Source organism: Lycorma delicatula, chromosome 5, assembly GCF_047948215.1.
Source record: "Lycorma delicatula isolate Av1 chromosome 5, ASM4794821v1, whole genome shotgun sequence".
NCBI classification, from domain to species: domain Eukaryota; kingdom Metazoa; phylum Arthropoda; class Insecta; order Hemiptera; family Fulgoridae; genus Lycorma; species Lycorma delicatula.
The window spans coordinates 85,136,747-85,159,120 of record NC_134459.1 but is presented as its reverse complement, the minus strand read 5'-3'; the positions used below and the strand labels follow the sequence as shown (position 1 = coordinate 85,159,120).

The 22,374-nt window shown below is 26.5% G+C and overlaps 1 protein-coding gene across 4 annotated transcripts in view; it reads left to right on the top strand.

Annotated features, from left to right (window-relative positions):
* LOC142325156 (uncharacterized) overlaps positions 1-22,374 on the top strand; it is a 506,788-nt gene that overhangs the window by 222,500 nt on the left and 261,914 nt on the right. For all 4 annotated transcript variants that reach the window (XM_075366560.1, XM_075366557.1, XM_075366558.1 and 1 more), the window contains exon 6: positions 19,202-19,273. In XM_075366560.1, the coding sequence (XP_075222675.1) occupies positions 19,202-19,273 (72 nt within the window). The remainder of the gene's footprint in view (positions 1-19,201; positions 19,274-22,374) is intronic.

The window sequence follows — 22,374 nt, the reverse complement described above, 5'->3', positions numbered from 1 at the left end:
TTTTCAGTATTTTGTTATTTTGTGGTGTATATAATTTTATAAATTGACTAAGTTTTGTATGTAGAAATTATATAATCAGACTAGAATAAATGAGTTTAGAAAATTAAACTGCAATTTAGTATGTTGCAGATTGCTTAAAGTATTTTATTAAACTAAACGTATTTATTTTATATGCATATTATATAAATATGAGATAAAAACATGTTTTTATTATTAGTAATGTATTTTTACTATTATTAGTGTAATATAACTAGTAACTCATTTAAATTTTAGTTATAAACATCAAATTTGTTACAAAAATGTACAGTATTCTTTAATTTACTACTTATATAAACGTGTGTAATAGACATATGCTTTCACTAGATTATAGTTGCCGGTAAACATTTTCACTAATTATTTAAGTATTTACATGAAAATTATGTAAATACGTATTTATAGTTGATAACTCTATATTAGCATTATAACAAATTTTCTTTTCTCAACCTGTAGCCAGTATTACACCAGTACGTTTTTAAATTTGTTTTATCGTTCACCAAATTTGTATTATAATAATGATATGTACTAAAGTTTTTTTTTTTTAATTTTGTTGTAGAAACGTTAGAATAAATGACAAAAACTTTATTTTTTAATCAGAAGTCAGTAAAACATACACATTTATATAAGTATTATAATTATGCTAAGGATTACATCATGCTACAGTTTGAATATAATCGATATAAGCGTGTATATAACACGTTTATTAAGTAAGATTAGTTTCAGGATTTTTGGAACCTTCCTGAGGGTTTTAAGGAAAATCCGTATGTAAATAACTGTACTTGTCTCAGTGTAAGTAAAATCACTGCAAAGGAGATGTTATTCCTTATGCCTGGTAGAATCTAAACAAGGAAACTGTTCTGATACGTTAATCCATTTGTATTTTGTTTTAATAATAAAAATATATTTTGAAAAACCAGAAAAGTCATAAATTACTACTAATGTTTTTTTAAATGTTACTTTCCTGCTCATTATGACCAAAAAGGCAATAACTTTGCATGTCACATCCTAAGAGTAGGTCGGAATTTACAATTACGTTTTTCATAACATGTAAAATGTTCCATTTTATATCACTTAATATTTGTTGTACAGCGACCAAACAAAAACCAAATTAAATATAACGTTTTAATCATTGTTTTATATTTTTTTTTATTTATTTGAAAAGTGCAATTTTCTTCTTTTCCTTCCTAAAAAAATATCTGGACCTTTCAGTTGTGATGTAGACTCATAATTCTTCAATAAGCAATTGTAAAAGAACATTTTCATCAAATTTCATTGATCAAATACTTCTTGTTCTTTTATGTTCTATAACTTTTATTACAAAAGTTTTTTTTAATCATTTATTTACCAACTGAACGTATAAAAAGGCATTAAATCACAATAAAATACCCATCAATAAGAAACGGAGTACTCTTATAAAAGTTTAAAGCAAGTTGGAACTTTTATATTGTTAAATAATGTTTTCGTTTGTGAATATGTCGAACGGAATGATTGGTAAAAGGATGCGGTTGTTATCCGAATAGAACATCCCAATGGAAAATTCAGACATTAACTCAGATGATATTTAATACAGGTTCAAATCCAAGCAAGAGTGTAGTCTTATTTTTACCGATTACGTTGGTCGTTGTGCTTCACGATAGCGTATCCGTTACGGTTTGATGGTACGGCTCAAGACTGCTTAAATTTAAACAAAACCACTTGTGTTTCTTGAAATGGACTAATAACCAGTTACAAAGCTGTTAATTTACTTTAAGAAAAAACGTATCAATTATATATTTTTCTGTATTATCTTTTTATTTGTTGTTAGCTATTCTTTTAACTTTACTCTTTAAAACAGGTCATCTATAATTTATATCGATATAGAAGTGTAATAGGCTGATTTTGTATTTATAAGGATAAAAACTGGAAGAAGAAAAAATAGCTGTTAAGAAGCAGAAATCAGGTTACTTTTGATTTTTTTTCAAATCATTCAGTTTTTTAGTAATTTTTTTCTTTTAAAATGTATTTATTGGAATATTTTATTTCATCATAACTAGGAATTATAGATAAGTAGTTAGTTCAAAGTAATAGTTTCGAGTAGGTTTTATGAAGGAATAAATAAATCTTTATTGATTAAGTTGAAAATCATTAAAAATAATGTTAGAATAATTTAAAGTTAAGAAAATAACAATTTTCTAGTTTATTATTTTTTAACAATGTTAAAAATTTTATTTAAGCGATAAAAGACTCAAATTACGGTAATTGTTCCAGGTACAAATTGGTGTTACAGTTTAATTAAATTATAGCTCTATGAAATTTATATATATATATATATATATATATATATTAAGTATGTAAGGTGGATAGTCCTATTATATCGTAATATAACAAGCATCAGAATTATAACTCCTACAATATTAATTCCTTTACTCTTTCCTTTCACGAGTCAGTAGGTCCAGGAACAGCATGGCATCAAAACAGGTGTGCGAGTACCGTTAATCTATACCCGTGAATCACCCCCTGCCATCAACAGTAGGCCATTAGGTCAGTATTACATATATACATACACTATATGAGAGTTTGTTAACACCCGTTTCTTTAAATTGCATTTAAATCTTATTTTTATGGCATATCTTAATTAAAAATATATTACTAAATAATAGAATATTTAAAATTAGTATTCAACCGCTGATTTTTCAATGAATATATTTATTTTAAAATAATTTTATATATTAGAACCCCTTATATTTTTCAAAATTCTTTAATTTTATTCTGATAATCTTTTATTTTCAAATAAAAAGTAAAAATATATTATAGTCTATTTTAAACCAAAATAATTAAAATCTTATTAGAGAAAACTCATTATTTTCAGAGAATTTCTGAGCCCATCGTATATTTGTTTATTTAAATACTACAAATAAAATTCACTTGAACACGATTTTTTTTTAAATCCTGAAGAATTTTAGTATAATTGATACGTAGGGAATAGTTTGGTGCAGACTTTAAACTTTTTTACTAAGTTAACTTAATAAACGTTAAAATTTAAATTCGTTTTTATACCTTATATATATTTATTTTTCCCTGTTAAGTTGAATCGGTCTACATAACGCATTATTTCTCGGCAGAAGATGATACATTAATCTTTTGCTTTACAGATCCGTTCAGTCTTTCTTATATCTACGAAGCAAATGAAGCACCTAAAATATAGAGTCAGAGTTGGTTTCTGTGATAGTTATGAATTTGATTCACTATACACTCCTAATTCATTGAACAGAATGAAAGTACAATTTGTGGAGTGGAATGCTGATATGCCACCTTCACTTTATGATAATATGCCAAACGTGCTTTAAACCTAACGTGGGATGATTGTTATTCTTAAGCATGACGACGTAATTTTTGTGAGAGAATTGTGACTGATCAGTTAATGGTTATAGTACTTAACGTAAATATATTTTCTATTTTGGAACGTTCAGTGTAATACTATTCTCGAATTCTTTAAGTAAGAGTTCTGTTATTCTGCATTAAGATAATAACCTTAATATATGTGTATTTAAATTAAGATAAAAATTAAATACGCTTATATTAAAATTAATATCAATATAAATTATATATTTATTATGATTTTTTTTTGTTGTAATTTTCGATTGGAACAGACTATGCTGTGGCGAAAGTTAACTCATGTGCTATTATGTGAACGTGAGAGTTATAATGAGAATTAATCAATTGTTTTTATTGAAATTTTTCTGCTTTTGGGAATGTAAAGAAGATTTTCTTACGGAAGATTAACAGTTTGAGAGCAGGCTGGACACTTACAGATTTATTTTACATTAATGTTTCCTTTACACTGTCGCCCTTCTTTATTGGGTTCTAATTAACAGTTCATCCGGGCTTAGCGACTCAGAGCAGTAAAAATTTACAGGTACAATCAGTTCACGAACAAGGAACGTTGCTTATGTTGTCATAACCCCTTCCAACTTTTGTCTCTTCTCTCTGTACATCTACGCCTATAAGCCACGCCCTCCCACTATCTTGCTTTTGTATAAAATATATTCCGATCAATATGCAAGCGAATAGTTCGATCGACATTCCCCCTTCCAATTTCTTTCTTTTTTCTTACCTACCCGAATTTTTTTTAAGCCACGCCTTTAAAATAAAATCCATTCCAGCAAATTCGCAAGCAATTCAATGGGTACTAGTAATAAAAAATTTTAAAATGGGATTTTAAACGGATTACTTATTCTTTGTCTTTCCAGAATTATGAAGGAACACAGTTTTCACCTCTCCTCCCTTAAAAATCCTCCCATAAAAACTTAAACTGTTCTTCCAAGTATATATTCAACTGCTTCATAAAAGACGGTGCAGCCATAAAGTTGTCACAATGTTTATAATAAAGCAGTTAATTTTACATTTTTAATAAGGTTATTTATTTGTAATAAAAATCATTTTAACATAATAACAAACGCATAACTCATATAAAGAGCTTGACTTATAAGATATGTAAAGTAGGTGTTTCAATAATGAGTAAGCTAGCAATATTTCAAAGATGAAATCACTGATAACTTCGTGTAACATTGTAACAGTAGTCTCACACCCAAGTTCCTGAATCCCGAAAACGAATTTTCTCGTGTAAATTTCCTCACTTTTTCCATATAGGGAAATGGTTCCTAATGTACCTTTTTTTTTAAAGTTAATTGATTTAGTCACGTTTATGAATTCCACAAAATTATTCAGAATGTTTGTGTTGCAGTCAACATCGAGAATTTTTTCACCATATTTTCCAATCGATTAAATACCCGATTAGCTCTTTTTTAGCAGTTTCGTTATTGTTTAGACTTACTCTGTAGAAATAGATGTTTTTGTAAGCCATCGAAATTTATAAAAAGAAACTTCAACAGCAATAATTTTATATATATGTGTGTGTGTGTGTGTGTGTGTTGAGTGTGTGTGTGTGTGTGTGTGTGAGAGAGAGAGAGAGAGAGAGAGAGAGAGAGAGAGAGAGAGAGAGAATGTCTGTGTGTTTATTCTTAAAGTAATGAAAAAATATCGAACTTTTTTAATAATTTAGAAACGAATTTTAAATTAAGATTATTACGTATAAGAAAACCACAATCGTTTAATACTATAAAACACACTCATATTTTAGGTTTCTAAAAGATTTTTTTTTTTACTTTAAAATAACCAGAGATGTGATTCTATACATTATGAAAAAAACGTTTAAAATATTTTCTAAAAAATTGTTTTGGTTAAAAAAATATCACTACCTCATTTTACCATTTGAATTCCTTCCAATGTATTAAGTCAGCTGCAACGAATACAGAAAAGAATTAAAGCACCTTGGCTATCATTATAGTTTCCGTGACAATTCATACCGATGGCTGACCACGTCTAAATATTGCGGTCAGATTATAACTACGCTTTGGAATGTAGATTTTTATTTAATTGCATTTTAGTTTTATAAGGAAGAAGGTACTTTTTTTTAGATATATCTATTATTATAATTTTAATTTAATTAATTATTTTTTTAACTTAATTATTTGGTTGGTTAGCCATTAATTTGTTGTTTTTTTTTTTGAGCGCTTTTTGATATTAATCGATCTAATTTTTTTTTAATCAGAGTATTGCTTTACCAAAAAATATTTAAATCGCAATAAAATTTTCCCGTAAGTGTTGGTCATCTTGCCGTAAGTGTTGGTCATATCAGAAATTGTTTCAGGCAAAGGTTTTAGGTAATTTTTACACCACCTTGGTACAACGACCACTTTAAACCGATTCGATAACGTTCCTATTAAGGGAGGCATTCGAAGACAAAAAACTTCGAAACCCCAGTTTTTCCAACCCCTGGGCCAATGGTTGGTGACATCAGAAAACTGTACTTAGATATGTTTTAGGTCCTTATCCAAAGAATAGTAGGAACTTTAAACGAATTCGATATTTTACTCAATAAGAAAGTTATAGCGATATTTTGTTTTTTCGAAAAAGCACTCCACTTTCACCCCCATTTCCGATTTTTTCCATTAACGAACTCGACCGAGATTTTGGGTCGTTATATTTTATGTATCAATTTGAAAGTGATTGGCGCAAAATTACGGCAGTTATCTTGTCCACAAGAAAGTGAAAATATAGATATGTATAAATGAATATATAAACTTTTGAACTGATGGTGATTTTGGGGTTTGTGGAGTGTAAAACGTGAAGATATATCGACATTTTCCGAAAGATGAAGTATGGTACTGGTACCCATTACAATAAGTAGCTTTCTTATGAAATCTACCTAGTACGCGTTATGTAAAACGTTCTTAGTAAGTGCAGAAATACTGAATTAAAAATAGAATATAATATAAATACGCAGGAAAAATTTCAAAAGAAGGAATGAAGTTGACTTCTCATTGTCAAAAAAAAAAAAAATATATATATATATACATATAATCTTTTATCGCTTCGCCTTTATAACATTTGAAGAATGATAAAAACTAAGTGGCAAAAGCAGTTTTAACTATTTATGCATACTCGAGCCATGAAATCTATTCAGAATTAATCGCAGTCAAGGAAGCAAATAGAAATATTAAAATGAATTTTTACAATGTGAAAGAGTTATGTATCATGAAAAATCAAAGTAGCGATTTAAAATAATAATAATTTATTTTAATTCACCTTATAAGCTAATGGAGAAACCTGAAATTAAAATTAAAATAATTGAAAAGACAATGGCTGGAAGAGCTTGGAAAAAAATCAGTGTTTTTGTGGAGTTGAAATTTGAGTTTAATTTGTATTAGCTAACATTAATAAACCCGGCAAGTACTCTGTAAGATGACGACTAGCCATCGAAAACGCTAACAAATTATATACGTGGACTATTTATTTTTATATTTAATGATACAGTATTATTACTTTAGTATGAATTATGTGTGTGCACGCGCGCACCCATGTGAGTCTGTATGTATTGCAACTCTTTAAAAAATAACTTTTATAACAAATTTATTTTCATAGTTATTTTTATTACAAAGTAATAAAACTTCTTAATTATTTCATGTTTACATACGCAATAATAATTGCGTTGTTGTTATATTATCTACTAACATTTTTAATACAATATCTCGATTTGATTTTATTGATGTTTTATTAACTGTGTAGAACAGAAACTGCATTCCTTGGTTTTTATAATAAAAAATATCTTGATATAAAAAGTTTACAATGTAATAAAATCCTTTTATTTGTAATATCTGAAGAGGAAAAAAAAACTTTTTTTTTCATTAAATTAGATAGATTCTTACAATTACAGTATTACTGATAAAATCATTATTACTTTAAATTATTTTTAATTTAATTTCTTTCGCCATATTTTATGTAATCTCAAGATAAGTAACTTACTTTTTCCTTTATGAAACCCCTTCTACAAGCGAAAATCTTATGCAATTAGCCTCTTACTCGTACAGTGACTTTGATATATTCAATTATAAATTAGAGTAAATTGATCGAATATCTTACTTTCCTTTTATAAAACTGTTAAATAAATTTTTTATACGTGCTTAGTTACTTATTATAAGTGATTTTATTGCAACAAATAAGAGCCCAATTACAGGTGTATGTTTTTACGGTATACGATGAACCATTGCCAAAAATCTAACCATGTACCAGTTGCTGAGAAACCAGCTCACTGACATTTATAGAAACTTAAATAAAATATTTTTGAAAATTTAAATAACTTTATCACAATATACACGTATCTTTTACGTCTATAAAATATGTTAAACGTCTGGTTAAACGTTTTTAGAAAATTATTTTTAGTGCTGGCATTTTGTTTTAATTTTTATTAATTTATTTTAAATAAATGAATTAAAGATTCTCATCAATATATCTGGGAAATATTGAAACTGTTTCCTGAGTTACAACAACTTTAGTATTATATACACAGGATAATAAAAAACGGGTTCAACCTGTTTAGACCGCATAATCTTTCCTGTTCAATAAAAAATAGATTCACAGAAAATTAAGTAATCCTGTTGCAGAATTTCTTTTAGATAATAAAATAAAGAATTACTAAGAACTTAAAATATTATTTTAGACTTTATCGTAACGTAATAAAAAATTTAAAAAAATAAAAATAAATAAAATTAAAAATTAATTTAAAATAATAAAATTAAATTTTTTTAACAAAAATACAAAAATTATTATTCTATAATAATATAAAATTATTTATTATTTATAAATAATAATAAAATATAAAATAAAATAAATAAATAATAAATTATTTATTTAAATAATAAAAATAAAATATACATTTTTTATTTATTTAATAAATAAAAAAAATTAGAATTCTTAAATAAAATTAGAATTTGTATAAATTTAAGAATATTTCTGGTTAAAAATATATTTCTATTTCATCAAAATATTATTTTCTACTTAGTTTATTATCCAAATAATTTATCTTTGAGTAAAGCAGTAGTTAATTTTTAATAATATTGTGATATTATTACAAGTTATGTTCTGAAAACATGAATTACATTGAAAAGAAACAATTTGTAAGAACTATTTTTGTTAAGAGGAACTTCATATAAAGTAATCACAATTGAATTCATTAAAAACTGGAAATTCTTTAATTAATATATATTTTTATTTATATCCGGGCATAAAAACAAATATTTAAATTATTTCTAACTGACTGAGTTATTAGAAGCATATTTTTGATTATTAGTCTTAATTTTAATACAAAATGTTAAATAAGATATAATGTTCAACATAACCTTCAAATTACTCTCACAAAAAAAAAATACAGAAAAATGATTCTTGAATTTTGTTAATATTGTGTAATATATTTTTAAAAAAACTAGATTATATAATACACATACGTCTAGATTATATAATACACATACGTTTGATTAATTTTTATTATTTTTTAGAACAAAATTTTTTATATATTTAGTTGAGGGAATTAGTATCCCAGCTTTTTCAGATAGCCTCATGTTTAGCATTATGTATAATTTCAGAATAGGAAATAATGAATTCCTCCAGGAAAGGTCCATAGACCGTTCCCTATGAAGTCATAGAAATAACATGGATGTGACCACTCGTACAACCTCATTGTCGATCAGTAGATTTTGTGTATTATTTCCAATTTTTTTTTGTAATTTCTCAAAGATTTAAGATCCTCTGAGTGTAAAAATATTAAAATCTAGGTTATATAATATTTATATAAGAGTATATATATATATATATATATATATATATATATAATTCTCTGTATGTAGGTGTTTGTTAATGTACTATCTCAGATTTTGGCTATTAGAAGTTTTTCGATTAATATTTGAGGAAGGATTGTAATCAACTTTTTTTTTTAATTGGTAAGCTACTGTGGAAATATTGATATTGCTTGGAAGGAGAATAGATTTCATGGAAATTTCACTCATTATGATTTTATTTTATACAAAAGATATTATTCGAAAGACGATAAGAAACAATATCTTTTATTTTTTTAAGTAGCCTTTGTAAAAGCACCCTCTACCTTTAAAATAGTTTTTTTCCAACCTATTGACTAGAAATATTTTTAATTTTCTTCCAAAAGCTTCGTTAACTGAGTGAGAATGGTTTCAACCTAAATTATAAATATTTCGACCAGTATATTTTTAAATAAATTTTTCAAAGTATAATTATCATATTTATTATTAGAAGGACTAAATTTTTTACCTCAATGTATTAAACGTTTCTAGTTTATACCATAAAAATCATTTAACCCTGGAGTTAGCTTATACTTAATAGACCGTAGAAAGTTTTATTATATGCCTTATTTATTATTAGTTGTAAGAGTAAATTATTTAATGGCTATAAATTTACACACACGTCTATTATAACTCATACTGATTTAAAGTGTAAGTATAATTAAATGCCATTATCATTTATTATGATTAATACCAGGAGGTTATGTATTGACTTAAGTGAAATGTTTCCTTAATTTTTTTTTTATTAATCTTTTTCCCCTACTTAATTCGTAATAATATAAAGAATTAAATATAAATAGAAAGTGATAATAGTAATAAAAAAGTATTACTCTGGTGGTTAACATAATAAGCTATCATAATTATATAATCACTTATTATTATTATAAAAGATTTTTTTAATTTTATTTAATGAGATTATCCTCTAAATTATGTACGTTTCTCTATTGATTCATTGTTTATCATACAATGAATAAAATTGTATTGTATTATAATTTCTTACTTCTTACTAGAAAATATACGATTCATTTTACAATTTTATCTAAATAATTAACCTCTCTGTTTTAATAATTTATTACCTTTTTAAAAGATTAGTTGTCAGTTCATTTCTTAAAATCAAAACTCTTAGAATAAAAGCACGTTTAAAATAAAAGCACGACAAATTTGTCTACTTTTTATCGTAGAAGATAAGTCTCCGATGATTGAACATTCATATTATGTGTCTTAAGATTTAAGAAAGTAGAAATTAAAAATTTTATCGTTATCTTACGATACTTAAGAGCTTTTGAATATGACGTTTTACCACCCTGAATGGGCAGTTTAATTGAATTGAATTACGTGTAAGCTAACCTTTATATTCAACATAGACTGTCTAAAGCTGTATTTAACATTTTTTAGTTATTTTTAATTTGTATTCTTTTTTAGTGCAAAAGAGTTTATTCGTTTAGTTTTACTAATTTCCCACCATCTGTTGGTGGTAATAGTTGGTTACTAATGGTATTTAATTTTAAATTTTTATTTTTTTAAACGATTCTTGAACATTTCCTCTTTTTAATTTTTAAAACAAAAATGATTAGTTTTAAGTTTGACTGCTTGTTTGTATTGTTACTTCCTGGTACGAAGTAAAGAAAGTATTGTAATTGCGAAAAATTTCGGTTTTCAGATTTCAACAAATTATCCATTTTTATCATCCCTGAATCCATTTTGGCGTGTCGTCGTACGTATGTGCGTATGTATCTCGCATAACTCAAAAACGAATAGCCATAGGATGTTGAAATTTTCGATGTATAACTGTAATAACATCTACTTGTGCACGTCCCCTTTTGATTGCAATCGACCAAAAGTGTCCAAAAATAACGAAATCCGAACAATTTTGATTTTGGACTTTTTCTTAACTGCGAAATAAGCTCTCCAACGATATATCAACGATCTATCAACAGATCTTTCAACGATATATCCATAAGTGGTACTTATATTCATTAGTTCTAGAGTTATAGCCAAATAAATTTTTTATTAATGAAATATTTGGATCTTATAAGGGGAAGGCACATCGGTTCAAATCAGATTTCATCTCCTTTTTTTTTAAATTTCAGTATATTCATTTATTAATAATTATTAACCTCTGAATGTAAAAAAATTGTATAATAAATAATAACTCAATAATAACAATTAAAAAAAAAAAAAATATGAAAAATATCATAAGTTATTAGTGAAATAAAATTTTATGTATTTTTCATTTTAAAACAATGTGTATATGTAATTTAATAGGCGTACAAGGAAGTCATGTGGTGTCTACTTTAGGCAATAATTTTTTCCACTGGATTGATATAGTGTGATTAACGCGTCATCGCAAATCACTTGTTAACAGCTGATTTTCGAAGTCAAAGTTTTTGAGGTTCAAATCCTATTTGAATACTAGACAGTGGATAACGGTGTACTTTGATGGTTGGGGTTCAATTAACCACCCGTCTTAGGAATGGTCGGCCTCAGTCTGTACAAAATTACACCTCATTAACATAAATATATAAATTTAATAAATCTATTAATTTTTTCACAACTTTACGATTTTGTTTAATCTTCTTTAATTACTGTATTCTATTTATTCTAAAATGTAGTAAAATCAGTTTTTTTTTCTAAAACGCTGAAACTCTACAATCGATATATATTATATAACGAACAGGTAAAATTTACTAAAGATAATTTTGATAATATTTTTAAAAAATATTAATGGTTAACTTTATTTTTTTAATTCCGTATGTTTTTTAGTATTTTTATCCTATTTTCACATATTTTTATAGAGACAAGAATATGTGCGAGTGTATGTGAGTGTGTATATAGATTAATTCATGAAAAATCAGACTCTTATTGCTGCGACCCAAATTTTAGAGGTAAATTTAGTGGTTTTTGTCTGAAATCTGTCCTGAATAATTGAAAAAATGTAGATCTCAGAACTGTAAAACGGGTAATAAATAAATAAAAGTTTTATTTTTTTTTTATAAACTTCATAACTCTTTTGTACTTTGTTCCTACGAACTTTATTCATATTATTTTATTCAGAACTAACTAACTAAAAATACTGTCTGAGACGTACTTTTTTTTCAATTTTTCAGGACGGATTTCATATAAAACCACTAAATTTACCCCTTAATTTGGGTTCAACAATTACAGTATGGCTCAATTTTATCGAAGGCGCTGAAATCAGGGGCGAAAATTTTGCCAGCCAACACTCGTTAAAGAAGTGTTTCTGAACCTATGTTTATATGAACTTTCTTCTTCATTTTCACCATTAGAACATGTTACATTTTTTTTTTAATCTCTATGTATAATATACTAAATCACATTTGGTTTCTAAAAGAGGATAATTTTGATTTTATTTCATTTTTAGGCTGTTTTAAAGAATTGTAAAAGCAAAGCAAAAATGGTCATATAACCACTGCATTTCAATTACTGATTGGTAGTGTAGATTTCATTTTCCCAAATCTTTTCTTAATCTTTGTATTGAGGTTATGAGACAAGTGGATTCAAGGATTTAAAATCCTTGAATATTAAACACGTAAAATATATTAAATATCGATATATTTTTTAAAACGTTTTTGTTCGTGTTGTAGATTTTTTTTATTATCCATTTTTGAAGCATTTTATGTGTAAAAAGTAATGTTGTTATACAAAAATACTATTTCAAAATATTTAACGACATATTAGGAGCCCTTCATATTAGAAAATCAGAAAACGTTTTAAATAATTTTTTCTTATTTTTTTAAATTAATTCTTTGCAGTAGCAATATAAAGGATTTTATTATAAAATAAAATGTCATTATTGTGATATATACATATAATATTAAATTCAACGTGATAATACAGTTTATCCTAATAAAGCCATCATTTTTAGATAGTGCTCTTATAAAAAAATTTTCCTTCCGTAAAATAGTGAAAGAAATAAAAAAAGGGAAGGATCTTCACCTTGAACTTGGCCATAGTATCATTATGAAATATTATTTCACGCCAATTGGTTGCGCTGCTCAACGGACGCACAATGTCTACTGAACAAAAAAGGAAAGTAATACAACAGTGTTGTCATCGTCGTCGACTTCGGCAGGTTTCCAACTGATTTTTCCCACGCGTTACACTCACCTTACAGGCTACAGTTTTCTGTACTAAGCAATGTTTTTTATTTTTTTTTATTTAAATAATTTTTTGTACATTTTTGTACAAAAAAGTACAAAAAATTATTTAAATAAAAAAATGGATATTATACTAGCCGAAATAGATATGTTATTTTGATTATCAGTTATTGTTAGAAAATAATATTAGTTAAAATAACAGGTAACCTAAATATGTTAATAAATGATAACACCATATAGGTTATCAAGAAAACACCTTTTTGAAAATTCCTTTCACAATTATAAAGAACTCAAACTATGAAGATTATGTAAACTTATATCGCATTAATTTTTATCACCTAATATTTTTTTCTAAAAGCAAGCATATATGATTAAAAATGAAAAAGAAACGGTCTAATTCCAATATTTAAAACTATTTTTAATAAAAATAGTTAAATATTTATATTAGTAATGTAACTTCAAGTTATTAATTTTACTATTCAATTACAATTTATAAGATAAAAAAACCTATATAGGTATTATATATATATATATATATATATATATAAAAATATTAAATATATAGGTATCTATCTATATATATATATATATATAGGTATCATATATACGTATCTTATAACCGTTTCTGCACGAGTGATTATGTTCATACACGTGAATTTAAACGAATTCGCAACAAAGAATCCAAGGGACAAACTGAATCATGTGAAAAAGTAGTGTTTGAAATTTCACTATTCCTTCTGTTATATCTGATAAATTTATTCTGTACATTTAAATTTAAATCAGTTCATCAGTATTGTACCCCTTGCGAATTTATCGCATTGTCATTTTCTCCCCGTCTCCAAGTTATTTTTATAATTTAAAAATAGCAGAAAAATGTATTTTATTTAAAAATAAATAAAAATTAGTGAACAGATACTGAGAAGCTTCTTTTTTTAAAATAAAATAAAAAATTTGTACATATTCAGAAAAAATATCATTATTTGGATGTAAAGTTAAAGTTCTGTAAACAGATTTGTCTATTTAAACTTTTTTCGAATTGGCTATCTCTGGACCCCGAGAACAATCTTTTTTTATTTTTCCTTTTATGCTTTAATCTTTTGCAATTTTCTAGTCATCATTTTTCTTAATCTTTTTCTTTGTTCTTCTGTCATTTTTCTGTTGATATTTCATCTTCCGTCTAGACCTACTTTACATTTATTAAACTCATATAATTTTTCCTTGAAAATTTCGGTCTAAATTTTTTTCAATATTAAAATTAAAATTAATTTTTATTGTTATAATTCTTTTTTTTAATTTTCACTGGAAATCTTTTTTCTCCGATGGGTTTTGATTGTATTTTTTCTGTTTAATTTAATTTAACCTAGCCCTATGTGTTATGTGATATAAAATGTTCTGTCAGTATTTTTTTTCATGCAGTAAACATATCCAATAAAACAGTAATACTGATTCTTCGTTCCATGTTTCAGAATATCGAAATTTCTATATATTATAGTATATTTACGTGTAAATAATGTTTTAGCTTTGCAGATGATCTAACACTTTTGTCTCTGGATATTAAATCTGGAGAAATTCAAATTAATCTTTTAAAAATATTAGCTGAAAAAGCAGGTTTACAGATTTATTTTCTAGTAACTGAATTTATGACAAATATTAAAAACGCGGCAGACTTTAAAAACCGAATATGGAAAAATTAATAAAGTGAATAAATTTATATATCTAGGTGAACTAAATAAACCCAACGCGTTAGATAAACAATAGAATAATGTTAGAGCTAATAACATGGATCTTGCATATCATATAACAAAAAAATAATTTCCAAAAAAACAAGAATTAGGTATTATAATTGAATTATTAAACCTGAATTTTGTATGTCACGGAGTGTTTATGTACGAATAAGTTGGCGAAATTTAGGAACTAGAGATGAAAGAGAGGAAAATATAAGCGACATAGAGAATAAGTAGAAGAGTAGTGTCGGAATGTTCTCGGCTTTTCATCCGGAGGTCCTGGGTTCGAATCCCGGTCAGGGATGACATTTTTCATACGCTACAAATATCCTTTCACAGAGTAAACTGAACCAGAGTTTTCGATGCCCATCATCTTAAAAAAAAATCAAAATCAAAATAATTTTATTATAAATTTAATATTTTTTCTTTAAGCGTTATAATTAAATTATAATAAATTATAGGTTGGTAATAAGTTAATAGAGCGCGCGATTTCCTCCTTACACTTTCTTCAAGAAAGATAAACATAATTTTAAACATTAAGAATTACTTTAATGTTGTAATGAATGTTACTGTTTCTTTTTTAAATTAATATTTGATTTGTTTAGTTGTGGATGAGGTGTTCACTAGTTTTTTGATTTTTAAAATTAAATTAGACACAGAATATAATTATTATGTTACAACTTATCTATTTTTTTCTATTCATCCTGAGAATAAAATTTTTTTTTTTTGTTATAATTTTTTAGTTAAATTTCATTAAAAGTAATCAAATATATAATATAATATATAGATTCCGTCATCATTATCTCAGTTAATAGATGAACCGGTTTGCAAGAATTTCTACTTCTTTTTTTGTCATAATTATATGAACAATTTTTATGACTATACATAGGATTTAAAATATACTTCAACTTTATTCTAATAAATTTTCTTATTCAGTGTACAGATGTTATTTGTTTTTATATTTTAATATTTTCTCCAATTAAATTTTTTGTTCTGGTAACATAAAAATATAAATTTCTCCAAAAAGTGGTTTTGTTTTAATCGGAATGAATATCAAATTAAATAATTCCATATTTTATACGTTTTGAAGAAAAATGTTCAAAATATTTTCACATTTTGATTTTTAATTTTTGTTATATTGGTATTAATTAAATTGTAATTATTTTTAATTCCTAAAGGAAGTATTGTATTCGCGAAAAATTTCGGTTTTCAGATTTTAACGGAAATATCCATTTTGATCATTCCTGCATCCATTTTGACTAGTTTCGACGTAACTTCTGTACGTGCGTATGTACATATATATTTCGCATAACTCAAAAATGATTAGCTGTAGACTGTTGTAACATCTTGATGTGCACCTCCCCTTTTGATTGAAATTGACTGGGCCAAAAATGTGTTTACATCAGATTTCTAAATAAAGCGGGGTTTCAATTTTCTAACATTCGAATTTTGACCTTTTTCTTAATTGCAGTAATAAGCCCTCATTGAGAGCTTTTCAACAATGTATCATAAATAGTACTTATTTTCGTTGATTCCAGAGTTATAGTCAAATAAAATTTTAAGTAATGAAATGTTTGGATCTTACAAGCACATCGGTTCGAATCCAACTTCGTACACATATATTTTTAATAATCATTAACCTCTGGTTGTATAATACAAAAAAAAAGATATATATATATATTATATATATGAAAAAAATCGGAACTTACAAGTGAAAAACAATATTATGTACTTTTCATTTTATTTCCAAAATTTTTACAATCAGAGGTTAATAATTATTAATAAATCTTAAATTTAAAAAGAAATAAATGAAAATATATGTATATGAAATCGGATTCGAACTGATGTATGCATGGTTACGGATCCGACACAATCTCACTTACACCACAATCTACTTGAACGTGAAACAAAATTAATATATAAACTAATATAAAATGCTAAGGAAATTTTTAGGGCCATTTTTCTGTTTTAACTATCAATTTTATTAAAGAACTGGAGGATCGTATCTCACTTTCAAAATGAAAGTTTAAATAAGTTTAAATGAAGTACATCAAAAATTGAGTATATGTAATTTTATAGGCGTACAAGGAAGTTGTGTGGTGTCCACATCAGATTTTTTAATATTTTATTATTATGTAGGATTGATAATAATGAATGTGTAAATTAACGACATTTTTAAATTAAATAAATTAATCAAACAAATGGTATCTTACTGCAGTGACTAATTTAAATGCTAATCGATTTGTTTATTTTTCTTTGAATTCTTTCTAAATCAAATCACTTAAACATTATCGTATGTTTTATAAATACATAATAAAATTAGTTTCAGCAGTCACAATAAACTGAACTATTAATAATAATAATATTGTCCTCTTCACGCCTCTTTCGATCATAACATATTTCCTACCTCTTATGTTATAGCATTTTATAATTAATTAAAATAACATTTATTTATTATTAATTCTTGTTTTTCTACTTTTTTTTATTATCTATTATATCATTATTGAAATTGATTTGTATTAAATAATCACTGCTGTATTACTTTTTACATTAGAAAATTATCAACTTGTTCTTTTCATCAGGGTATAGGCGAATCACCTGCTCTGATCTCAAAGAAATTCCACATTTATATATCCAAATTTAAATAGTAATGATGTCTAAGAGCCAACAGGGTGTAGGTAAAGCAGCACTTTTCATAACTGGAACTACATTATCTTTTCATCAAGATAATCCGATTCAAGGTATAGGAAATGCGGATCTTCCTTTGTTTAGTAATTTATGAAATACTGAGTTTTACCTGGTTTATAAAATGAACTGAGTATTCAAATGAAAGCCTGAGGTAGTACATCTCATTTGGATTTGAAGAAATCAGGTCTATGGAGATTTATCAGAACAAATAAATGCAAAGCATCAAATTACATGAACATGTTGATTATTCAACTATTCCTTGGCATTTTATCTGTTCAGAAAAAGTTTGATGAGTGTAGTTTCTAACTGAAGATATAAAGAGGAAGTAGTGCCTCATATTGGTTGTCGGTTTCAAACACAGAGTGTTTAACTTTCCAACTAGGAAGTAATAACATCTGTAGTTATATCAAGATATCAATCGTCTGATAATAGAGTTCCAACAGTACTTTTTTTGTGATACCATACCAAATATCTATTCCAGTTACATGGAAAAAAAAATTCAACATTAAGCAAAGATTTTCATATCAATAAATATATGACTACGATGATTTAAAAAGACGTTTAATTTTAAGCGTGCTTTACAGATCATCGTAAGGAACTGGAGAAATGACAGTCTGCTTCACTATAAATAATAAATTTCTCACGAAATCGACCTTTTTTTACAAAATAATCTTTGGGAAATGCTTGAAATCACCTTGGCCAATAACCCTCTCACTTGAAGTTCCTTTAGAATCTTTCATAAATTTGGCCTGGTTATTTACAGCATAACAGAAGCCTTTCTGGTTAGTGTTTAAGTGCTTTTTATTAATGTTTCTGAAACAAGTTGCTTGTTCTCTAAACTGCAATTAGTTCTAGGTTTTCTGATCACTAGGCATCTCTAATATTTTCAAATATTGCGTTTCATTTTGTAAAAATTTTGTATGGTTGTTAGAGTAAGGAAATCTCGCATGGAGTCTTATGATCGACAACAATATCATCATTATTTTTCCACCAACATTAGAAAAATAGAAACATTGAAAATAGTAACTATATTATTCTCAATATAGATAGAAAAATAAACAGAAAAATAGTTATCTATATCAGGGCATTACTAACAAATCCAAAATCAAAATTTTTCACTGTCAGAATTTAAATCTGCATGCAGGAGGAACTGACTTTTATCCCTATGAGGGAATGTGCGCGCGCACACACACACACACACACACACACACACACAGAGAGAGAGAGAGAGAGACATTGATTTATTTACATCTATTCTATTTTAGATGAATTTTTGTGATATATATTTTTAAATAACATTTATTACGCAACTTTAAAAATACCAGACTATATTTATAATAGGTTACATTTTCCAATTAAAATCTACAAATAATTAATTTTGTTACATTATTAACAAAACTACACGTTTATTTTTTAATAAATTGTCAGCATTTACTTTTTGTTACAGCCAGGAGAACCCCCAAGGCTTGGGATTAAAAAACGGCTTATCTTAAAAAATAATGGACTGTCAGCTGATACGGTAAGTAGCAAAATATGAGTTAATTAATTTAATCGCTAAATTCGTTCGTTAATTATTTTAATGAACATTAAAATGCATTTAAAGTCAAAGTATACAGTTTTTTACATTGATTGTTGAAAGAGATTTTTCTTTCTTTTAAGGTTATTGAATAAGATGAAAGATAGATAATAATATAGCATAATATAGACGCGTTTATTTTATTACAGGTTTTCGCTCGGATGAAAGAGTAATTATTTAAATTCCTTTTTTTTTAAACATGTCGATTATTTCCGTTTGTAATATTTTCCCATTAGTATACGCAGTTGAGAAAAAAGAATGATATAAAATTAATAAAACATATGTACTTCCTTCTTAATAACCATTTTGGAATGTTAAGCTTCTATAATACCACTGTATTACACTGTTGCCAATATACCGAATCTAAATTATGTAATTATTAATGGAAAAATATCGTATTCTTAATATAAAACCTTACTTTTTATTTTAACACTGGTTTTGATGACTGTGCTAGTATTTAAAAAAATATATATATATTTGTATGTGATTGTATTATTAATTAATACATTTTGACTTCTGTTACCAGAATGAGAAAACTTACCTACCTCGTAGCAGGTATCTCAGAAATTGATGCCTACCATGCGTACTTTTATTTTAACATGTTGTTTGTCTAAAAATGATTCCTTTTTCTCTTAATTGTATTTAATTTTTATATTTTTAACACTCAAGAGAATAGGAATGTTTTTTCTCGAAATCGAGGATTAAATTTACAAATTTATAGTTAACTTCACATATTTGTTTTATGAGTCAAATAAACCTAATGGCATATAGCGGTGTTTATTTTGTATTTATTTTTCTATTTTTCACCGTTAATGGGAAGTTGGTCGAAATAGGAGATCATGTCACAAAAAAGTAAATGTTGTAGATTTTACACGATGATACGACGAATATTTAGTTTTTGCTAAATATTTACCAGAGGTACAAACTACACCCTGGAAATTTTGGATTCAGGCCTTAAACATAGCCCGACTGAGTGATCACTAGTCTCTGTACGTTTATAAAACAGGACCAACAGGGTTGCTGATTATTTGCTTATTAGTCTGTAACAATTTTAATATAATTACAAAACTAATTATATTATTATAAAAATTTGCTTTAAAACATTTTAAAAATAGTGTCGTACTTTCATTTTCCCAGTGTATGAAATGAAAATATATTAATTTGGCTAGAAATATGTATACGTCAATCGGTATTACAAAATTAGTTTATCTTTTTCCCCCGAATTTTTTAACATCATAGAAAGACTGAAATTTAAAACGATCAACTTTTAATGAGTGTAAGGGAAAGAGTATATTGAGGTTCTTCAATGTACTCATTGTCGTTTTGTAAGTACTTAATATAATAAAGAGACTTTTAAAAATTCTAAATTCATTAGAACTGAGATAATTTCGTGTTCCAGAAATGTTTTTTTTTCTTAATTCTTAAAATATATAAAAACGAATCATATTGTTAAATATAAATTTATAAAATTATATGAAAACAAGTTTTGAAAGTCAGTTGTTCTTTCTCTTTTTTTTTTTTTGTAAGGGAAAAAGCCTTTTATTTAAAACTAATGACAGGACCTATAAATTTTAGTTTTTTCGATTCATTTTAATAATTTCTTTTTAGTTGTTAACTGGATTTAATAACCATTGATTTCAGTAATTGGTTTGTTTTTTGTTTTTTTTAAAGGTGTTCTTTTCACTAAAAATATACAAAAAAAAAGTAAGAAAGTATTCCACGTTTAATTATCGGCAGTTTTTATTAACAAAAAAAAAAATAATATTTTCTGTAAATAATAACTTGTTTTTAAAGTTTTTGTGGAAAAAATTGCTTAAGAGTTTTGAGTTTTTTAAACTTCATTTTTTTACTAAGAAAAAGCAACAATTAGTAATTTTTATATATTCATTTCTTCCATAATTTTTACTTATTGTACGAATTAAAGGAGGTATTGTTATTGCGAAAAATTTCGGTGCGGATTAAAGAAAGTATTGTTATTGCGAAAAATTTCGGTTTCCATATTTCAACGGAAATATCCATTTTGATCATCCCTTAATTCATTTTGACTGACTTCGGCCTGACGTATTTACGAGGTCTGTAAATAAAGTAATGAGACTAGTTTTTTTTTTTTTTAGCAGCCAAAGTGGTAACACTATTAAGTTACTAGTAAATATATGGTTACATGAACAGCTGATTTATATTAGGTATTAATATTTTTAGTTTATTGTTGCCACGTGAGACGTAAACAAACTTTTCATGAAACGAGTTTTTGTTGTGCGTTACAAAAATGAGTGATACTAATTATGAACAACGTTGGGCAATCAAGTTTTATGTTAAACTTGGTGAGAATGATACTGAAAATTTTTCAAAATTGAAAAGGACATATGGAGATGACGCTCTGTCACGAGCACAAGTTTTTAGGTGGTTTAAAGCATCTGGAATCAGTTGCGGACGATCTACGCTCTGGAAGACCGTTAACGTTAAAATGTGACGACAATGTTGAGCGAATCAGAGACGATACAACCGGCGATTAACTGTCAGAATGATTGCAGAACAATTGAATTTGAACCGTACCACAGTCCATCAAATTTTGATAAACGAATTGGACATGAAAAACTTTTGTGCAAAAGTGGTCCCAAAAAACCTCACTGTTGATCAGAAAAACAACAGGGTGAAAGTGTGCCGCGATCTTCTAGGGCGAATTGAAACCGATCCTGATTTTCTAAAAAATGTTATTACTGGTGAAAAATCTTGGATTCGAGCATTTGAATGCGATCCAGAAATAAAACGCCAGAGCAAGGAGTGGCATGCTTCAAACTCATCACGTCCCAAAAAAGCAAAAATGAGCAAATCAAAACCATTCTCATTTATTTCTTCGATAGTAACGGCATTCATTGTCCATAAGGAGTTTTTGCCTATAGGACAGACTGTAAATCAATATGTTTGTCGATAAGTTCTTGAAAGACTGCGGAAAAGAGTCGCCCGCGTTAGACCAGCCATCAAAGACAACTGGATGCTGCATCATGACATTGCACCTTGTCACACTGCACTCTGAACTACTGAGC